Raw genomic sequence first — 9,024 nt, forward strand, 5'->3', positions numbered from 1 at the left:
AATATCCTTCACTGGTCTCCGTCCAGAGCAACGGGATCTGTTAGTCCATTTCTTTCACTGTCTGTTTTTTGTAGGCGGGGCTTTTTTCAGGTGGCTTAAATACATTTAGCTGCCGCCCCCATGTCCACAACAGTACATTGCTTAGCTTCCGTGTGGGTACTGCTACCTGCTGGAGGGCGTACCAACAGCTATCGACTGTAGGTGACACACTGGCTAAGGATAAGTAGTTCATACAACCCCACTTCAAAAAATTTAAACTAACCCTTTAAATTAACTGTGTAACGTTTACACCGTCTGCTCGCCTGAGAGCGGTTGGAGCTGTGAAACTGTTTAGCCCTTCAAAGTATTAGACGTGAGTGAAACCTATTTATGTCCAAATATTGACTGTAACTTTTTTAAATTCTCAAAGAAAAAGTCCACCAATATATTCATACTTATAGTTATGATTCATTTCCAATGTTGAATGTATTTCTGGATTTTTTTTTAGACTTTTTGGGTGTTCCCACTTTTCCTCAACCTGCCTGATTTTAAGCCCTTTCTACAACCATCTACATTTATTTGTTGGTGCAGAGTAGGACTGCAAGTTTGGCCCGACTGATACTGAATTTTTGAGGCTGATAATTAAATCAATAGAAAATAAGAAAAACTTGATAATTACATAATGGTAAACTTCACAACATTGTATTTCATTTTAGATTTACACCTTATTGATTTTTGAAATTTTGGATGTGGCTTAGACTTTACAGGAAAACTTGACATATTGACATTGTATGTTGTTGGTCACTGTTTCCTTTTACTGTATGTATATTTGAATATGCATATATTTGTTACCTACTAGTATTTAATAATGTTTATTTGTTCAGTTTGTTGTTGTAGCTGTATGTCTGCATATCTCATTATACTGGAACTGTGTGTGTAGTTAAATTAATTGTATGTACACATACTAGAGTTGAGGGATTGGACAAATACATCAGCTATCGACGGTTGGCCTATTACATTAACAGTTGTTTTTTTTGGTTGTTTTTTGTCATTTTATTTTGCTACAACTGCTGACAATCACCTGGCTGACAGTGGCCAGTGTTACCATATTGCCCAACTCTAACATATACTTTGCCAATTAAGCTGATTCATATTTGGTCTGTAAAGTACAATAAATAATACAAAAAATTCTAAAAATGTCCATCACAAAATGTCTTCAAACCCTTTGTTTTGTCCAAAATCCAAAGATACCCAATACACATTGATATAAAACCGTGAAAGGCAACAAATTCACATGTTGGAGAAGTTAAAACCAGAAACTATTTCTTGAATTTGTGCTTTATACAATTAATCAATCAGGGCTTAGATGAACAAATACTTCCATTGTCGATTAATCTGCCAATATTTTTTTTTTTCAATCAATCAATCAATCAATGGGTCCTTAAAATGTAAAAAATTGAGTAAAAACAACAATTCCAGTTTCCTAACGCCAAAGATAATCATATCAGATCGCTTATTCTGTCCGACCAAAACTTTTAGATCCTAAGGTTTGTTATCACATAAGAGACAAATTAAAACAATTAATCACATTTTCTTTTCAGCTCAGTGATTCATTATCATGGTAACATTTAATTAACTAATCATATAGCTACTGAATTATAGGATGTGTTACAGCCACGCTCCTTTTCAAAATAAAACATCCGGTTTTCTTAAGGTGGACTTTTCCTTTGACAATTTTGACTCAAATGAATCAGGAGCAACATTCAGACCTAAATACCACACAGAAATAAATACAGTTTATCAGGCTCTTATGTAAATATACTGGACTTTGCTTACCTTTCTTTAATCAGTATGCTTAACATGAGAAAGGTATAAGGAGTTTACTTAGTCACAAAAAGCCTCAAAATATTCAGATACGATTTATGACATGATATGATTGATTGTTTGTTTAATATAAGCTAGTTTTAGCAAAAGAAATTTTGCATTCTGCACTTTACCCATTTATTTAAATAAAAAGCTAATTATCTGCAGAAGTTGTCCATTGCGAATACTTTAAAGGATCAGACACATATTCATACATAATCATTAAATATGAACTAATTACTCTATATTGTATAATTGTTAAATAGTTTTTTTTATGTATTTATGCTCTGGGGTCACGTTCTGTTTCTGGCTCTGATAAACATTCAGCTTTATTTGATTTTTTTTTTTTTAGGAAGACTTCGTTTTCTCTCAACCACAACACAGTTTTAGATTTCTTATGTCATAACGAAATGTAAAACATTATCAGCATGTTTAAAGTGCGACAAAAAACCCTCAGCAAGTGAGAGAAAAATAAAAGTGCACCTGTTCAGTCTGTGTTGAGTTAAATACCTGGTCATCGTTAAGGTAGTTGGGCAGGCCTCCTATGAACAGTTTGTGGGGGGAATCAGGAACAACTGTGGAGACGACGCCTACAGACGGCAAAACCACAAGCAAAGAAAACATTTTTCATATTAAATATTAGAATGTGTCAATGCTCAAAAGCCCTTATTATGCTTTTTTGATTTTTCCAATCTTTTAGTGTGTTATATAGTTTTTTTGTATGTAATAGATATCTAAAGTGGCAAAAAAAAAACACATTTAACTCCAAATGGAGAAAACGTCTCGTGCACATTGCTCGGAAATACAGTGCCTTGCGAAAGTATTCGGCCCCCTTGAACTTTTCAACCTTTTGACACATTTCAGGCTTCAAACATAAAGATATAAAAATTTTATTTTTTGTGAAGAATCACTAACACAATTATTGGGACACAATTGTGAATGAGTGGAACGAAATCTATTGGATATTTAAATTTTTAGCAATAAAAAAACTGAAAAGTGGTGCGTGCAAAATTATTCGGCCCTTACTTTCAGTGCAGCAAACTCACTCAGAAGTTCAGCGAGGATCTCTGAATGATCAATGTTGTCCTAAATGACTGATGGTGATAGATAGAATCCACCTGTGTGTGATCAAGTCTCTGTATGAATGCACGCTCTGTGATAGTCTCAGGGTTCTGTTGAAAGGCGCAGAGAGCATCATGAAGACCAAGGAACCCACCAGGCAGGTCCGTAATACTGTTGTGGAGAAGTTTAAAGCCGGATTTGGATACAAAAAGATTCCAAGCTTTAAACATCCCAAGGAGCACTGTGCAAGCATCATTTTGAAATGGAAGGAGTATCAGACCACTGCAAATCACCAAGACCTGGCCGTCCCTGTAAACTTTCAGCTCAGACAAGGAGAAGACTGATCAGAGATGCAGCCAAGAGGCCATGATCACTCTGGATGAACTGCAGAGAAATACAGCTGAGGTGGAGAGTCTGTCCATAGGACAACATCAGTCATACACTGCAAAATCTGGCCTTCATGGAAGAGTGGCAAGGAGAAAGCCATTTCTCAAAGATACCAAAAAAGTCTCGTTTAAAGTTTGCCACAAGCCACCTGGGAGAACACCAAACATGTGGAAGAAGGTGCTCGGGTCAGATGAAACCAAAATCGAACTTTTTGGCCACAAGCAAAACGAATGTTTGGCGTAAAAGCAACACAGCTCATCACCTCAACACACCATCCCCACTGTCAAACATGGTGGTGGCAGCGCTATGTTTGGGCCTGCTTTTCTTCAGCAGGGACAGGGAAGATGGTTCAAATTGAGGGGAAGATGGATGCAGTAAATAAGGACCATTCTGGATGAAAACCTGTTGGAGTCTGCAAAAGACCTGAAACTGGGACGGAGATTTATCTTCCAACAAGACAATGATCCCAAACATACAGCAAATTACAAAGGAATGGTCACAAATAAACGTATCCAGGTTTTAGAATGGCCAAGTCAAAGTCCAGACCTGAATCCAATCGAGATTTGTGGAAAGAACTGGAAAACTGCTGTTCACAAACGCTTCCATCCAACCTCACTGAGCTCGAGCTGTTTTGCAAGGAAGAATGGGCAAGAAATTTCAGTTCTCCATGTGCAAAACGTATGAGACATAGCCCAAGCGACTTGCAGCTGTAATCGCAGCAAAAGGTGGCTCTACAAAGTGATTAACGCAAGGGGGCCCAATAATGTTGCACCACACTTTTCAGTTTTTTATTTGCTAAAAAGTTTAAAATATCCAATAGATTTCCTTCCACTTCACAATTGTGTATGTTATGTCTTTATGTTTGAAGCCTGAAATGTGTCAAAAGGTTGAAAAGTTCAAGGGGGCCGAATACTTTCGCAAGGCACTGTATGGCAGCCAGTTTTTCTTGTACGCTGCCCATAGATGCTGCCTGATGGAGCTGTAAAAGTTATAAGTTAGGCCCAACAAGGCCTAAGTCCAACAGAATTTGGCCCGAGCTTGACAAATGCATTTTGATTGACAGCTTTTTAAAAGCCTGAACCCGTTTACAGCCCGACTTTATTCTAATGTGTTGCCTTTGTTCAAGAATGAGTAATTTATAAAATTTTATAAAAAACTGTTTTTTGCCGGTGCAACAAAAAAGTAATCGCCAAGAGACAACCTTCGTTTCACCTCCTCAGCATCCATTTCCGCGCTTATCGAAACGCATCGCCTGACCGTTCATTAACCACGCAGTAAGCGCAAGTCCGGCCCGAGCGCGTGAAAAATGATAGAAATGAAGACTAAACCAGGTTCGGGCAAAGATATTCAACTCTAATGCCTGAGCAAGCACAGCCCGCCCAGTGGTTTGTTTCAATTTGGTTGACCAATCACAACCGAGTGGGCCAGCTGACCAATCAGAGCAGACTGGGCTTTTCAGGAAGGCGGGCCAAGAGCTCAGACAGAGTGTTTCAGGTGGAGGCACAGTAGCAGTATGACAAATGCAATATGTTTTTTGAACATCAAAAGCATGTAAACCTTTTTAAGTAGACCCCAAGAGTACGAATATTACACTCAAAAGGAGTAAAGTAGTGTCTCTAAAATATGACTTGCTAACAAACCTGGGACGTGGAAAGCCGGCTGCTCTGAGATGCCAGGTAAAGGCCGGTAGTCGTGAGGGCGTCTAATTTTCAGCGATTGACCCTGAAAAATGATTCCATCGAAGGCCATCGCCTGCGTCGTCTCATCTACAGACCGAAACTGGAAAGAATAATCATTTTGAGCGTTCTGGTGTCCCACAACAGTGTCTGACATCTGCATTTTTTTAAAGAAAGAAAAAAGAAAATGAAATCCTATGACGCTTAAAAAAACAATATAAGTTACATTAATTATGCCTGGATAATGTGTTGATGGACTGGTGTTATTGTCATTATTACATTTTATTATTAATTATTTAAACAGTGTTGTTGTTTAACATGTCTGGTCTTTTTTAATGGTTACTGACTCTTTATTCTTGTACATGAAGTTTACGATTGTTTTGCCTTTTTAAAACTTTATAGACCATAATACATTTCCATTTCACATGTATCATAACAATAGTGTAAATAGAAGGTACAATCTTGTTACAATCTTTTTTTTTTTTAAAGCCGGAAAATTTCTTTGCAGAATAATCTGGCAATTCTTAAAGTGCCACGCGTTTACAAATCTTATTTGTCTACATGTGTGTGTTTATGTGTTAAAGATAAAATAAGATAAAGGCTGTATACCATTTTCCTTGAAGCACTTTGTAATTTGTTATTGTTATTACTATTATTATTATTATTATTATTGGCTAATAATAGACTGTATTGTATATGTATTGCTTTGTAACGTTATAGTTAATTTGTACGATTTTATTGAATAAATTGTAGAAAAATAAAGTGTAAAAAGTTGTGGTTGTGTGTTGTGTTTGTGAAATAAAAGAGCTATAAAAATCAGATAAAATCCTTGCAAAATAGCAAGTTGACTGTTTCTTTAGTTATTATACAGATTAAACAAACAAGATATAAAGTTGTTAATTTGTGAGCTTTAGAGATGCTGCGAGGTGGATTTGTTTTACCTTTGGACAGAGCCAGGCTACATGTAGCGGTTTCCCACTGGTTCCAGTCTTTATGCTAAGCTAAGCTAACCGGCTACTGGCTGTAGCCTTATATTTAACAGACAAACATGAGAGTGATAAAGAGAATCGTCAAAAAGAGAATACGTTTCTTTAAAAAATGTCAAACTATTTTTTTGAATACAGACTTAAAAAAAAGGTAGCAGCAGGAATATCAATATAAAACGGTATAATAGTATACATCACAGCACGTACCTCTAGGAAAGCAAAGTTTTTATCCTGATTAATCTGCACAGCGAGTACAGGGTTGCTCGGGGCTTGTGAAAGTCCTGCAAGCCTCATCTGAGCGTTGAAGAACTCCGCCATGGACTCCTGAAGAGGAAGACAACACACAGCATGGCTGGAATCAACATCAACATATCCGTGTTTGGTATAAATATCACAGAATAAACAGGAAGTCTAAAGAAAAGAGGAATAAGAGAGACATTACCTCAGTTACCCCAAAGGGAATATTTCCAACATAGAGGCGTCTGGCTTGTCTCGTCATCTGACTGCCAACTATGGGCACTTGTGTTGGAGCTGCAGCCACTCCGGTGGTGGTGGCCGTCGCCAGCAGAGCTATCGTTGGTATCTGCCCGGCCGCTGAAGGAGAGAACACGCAAGAAACTTCAGACAAAACTTGTTAGGCTGTGAGTAAAATTGGTTTCTAACTCAAGTCCAGTATAAACAAGGACCCCTTAACTATGAGACACGGAGCCCCTACTATATTGTATAAAATTAAGTTGCATATTAACCTGGACCTAAAACGTGTGGGCAGCCTAAAGCCTTCATACATACCTTTTTATTGCATAGAATACTAAGCAATTCAAATATTAATTGTTGGCATGATTTTTATGAATCATTATTTAATATTATACCTGTGGCACAGTGAATCCTTATTAGGGCCCGAGCACTGAAGTGCAAGGGCACCAACGGCGTCCTAGCACCAAGTGCAAGGACCCTATTGTTTTTGTAGGGATTGTTGTTATTATTGTGAACCACCTCTCTCATTTTTGAGGGCTTTAGCATGTGGGAAAATTCACAAAAACTTGCATACATGTCAGACCTATGAAAAATTACAAATTTCTGTAGTGATTGGGCTCGGGCGTTGTCAGGGGGCTCCATAACGCCCCCTAACGTGCACTCTGACTTAAAAAAAGTCATCATTTATCATACTAACTTTTGAGGGAACATGTGTATCATCTGGAACTCTATCAAGCTATTTTTAGAAAAAAATCTAAAATACGATATGGCAAATTTCGTGCAAAATTTCTCATTTTACAAAGACTTTTTTGAGGACTTTAGGATCCACAAAAAATCTCAAAATCTAACAGCCATGTGCAGAATATGAAACTCTTTGATCTGAATACACGTATAGGCTTGAGAGTGGTATGGTTGCTCTATAGCGCCCCCTTACTCGGTTTTAGCACTTGGGCAAATTTGTGACGGCCTTAATATATATGAAAACTCACACAAATTGGCGCCCACATAAACACTGGGGAGCTTTGTGAGTCTGTTCAGCGATTTGGCCCATACCTGTAAGCGGGCTCCATAGCGCCCCCTAATGTGTGGAAAGGCCTTAACTTAGACCTAGTTACGCCGATCTCCACCAGATTTGATACGCATATTGCTCTAATCATTGCGGACATATTTCCCATTTAGCTTCATTAGCTCCACCCAACCGGAAGGCGGCCATTTTCACTTTAGGAATTGTCATGTGTTTTACCTTCTTTCAAATTCCTCCTAGGCCGTGACTGCAATCTCCTTGAATCTGGGAACCATAGTTTGTCTAACTCCTTCTGGGCTGTGAGTCCAATCTACATGAAAACTTTGAAATAGACTCGGTTGACCCTCGTGACAAAAAGTTATCAAAAAAATGTTGATAGCTAACACAATGCTCAAATTATAGAGGACCAACTTCTGTTGAAAGAGGAAGTTGTGTATCTGGCCATGATTTATTCCAATAGGCGAGGGCCCGTCAAACGCTGCTTGCAACTTTAATTACTTTTATAAATTGTAACAGAGTATCTAATTTAGTTACTTTTTGGAAGAAGTAACTAATTACTTTTTAAAAGTAACTAGCCCAACACTGGTGGCTACAGAGTAATTAGTAAATGTTTCAATATGTTGTTCAAATACCTTTTGACTGCAAAAGCGGCATAAAGCAGACAGCTAAGGAAGCCTCAACTTAAAACCAGAGATTATTTCTAATATGCAAAATGTGAAATTATGACCAGCCATGAAGCAGGCAATTAGTGTGTATGGAGTAAAAGTAAACCATTTGCTACACTGTTGCATGTAGTTTAAAGTCAAAATCATATTTATTGTTTTACAATCAACTATATCAACATTTTATGTTGATGCACTACTATATTATTATTATATATTTTTTATTTTATCTTAAAAAATAGGTAGTTTCTGAGCGCACATGGTTTTTGGAGTTTAAATGACATCTGTCGAACTGGTGCAGACTTGTGTGTACTGCTCATCTTTTTCCTTTCCATATTTCGTTAAGTGTTCTTTCTGCCATATTTTAGGAATCATCAGAAATCATTACATTCATACAGTAAATTCAAACTTAAACAAACTGGTGTCTCATAGCAACAATAACCATTTGGATTGAAAACATAAAAATACATGTTGTTGTTGTCATAACAACACACTGCTGGGACCCAACTTTAGTTCTGACACACATTCACTCAAACAGCAGTTTGTATCAGAGAGTCATTTGACTGTGACAATCCAAAGGTGCACATTGCAACAGGAGAAAAAACACTGGAAAACATGGAATTCAACTCCAGAGAGATTCAACCAATCGATTTCTATCTCAGTTCCCTTGAAGAACAAGTACGGTGTGAGCTGAAGGACAGCGAGGCGACGCTCACCCAATGTGAATCTGAGGGAAGAGTTCACTTGATCATCCAAGAGGACTTGTTGGCCGATCTCCTCGATCAGCTCCAACAACAGAGAGAGGACAGCAGTTGGGGCCATGAGAAAGAGCTGATTCAGCTTGCTGAACGTATCACCTCCCCACCCAGGGAAACAGAGCATCTGAAATCCCAGCTGGGAAAAATCAGCAA

General features: G+C 37.9%; 1 protein-coding gene across 2 annotated transcripts in view; it reads right to left on the reverse strand.

Moving 5' to 3' along the window:
- The window catches only part of LOC116702699 (splicing factor U2AF 65 kDa subunit), a 50,795-nt gene that overhangs the window by 10,313 nt on the left and 31,458 nt on the right, over positions 1-9,024 (reverse strand). For both annotated transcript variants that reach the window (XM_032537064.1, XM_032537063.1), the window contains exons 4-7: positions 6,396-6,547; positions 6,161-6,277; positions 4,932-5,070; positions 2,353-2,432 (exon numbers count right to left, since the gene is read on the reverse strand). In XM_032537064.1, coding sequence (XP_032392955.1) covers positions 2,353-2,432; positions 4,932-5,070; positions 6,161-6,277; positions 6,396-6,547 — 488 coding nt within the window. The remainder of the gene's footprint in view (positions 1-2,352; positions 2,433-4,931; positions 5,071-6,160; positions 6,278-6,395; positions 6,548-9,024) is intronic.

The sequence above is a fragment of the Etheostoma spectabile genome, chromosome 15, assembly GCF_008692095.1.
Source record: "Etheostoma spectabile isolate EspeVRDwgs_2016 chromosome 15, UIUC_Espe_1.0, whole genome shotgun sequence".
Classification (NCBI taxonomy): Eukaryota; Metazoa; Chordata; class Actinopteri; order Perciformes; family Percidae; genus Etheostoma; species Etheostoma spectabile.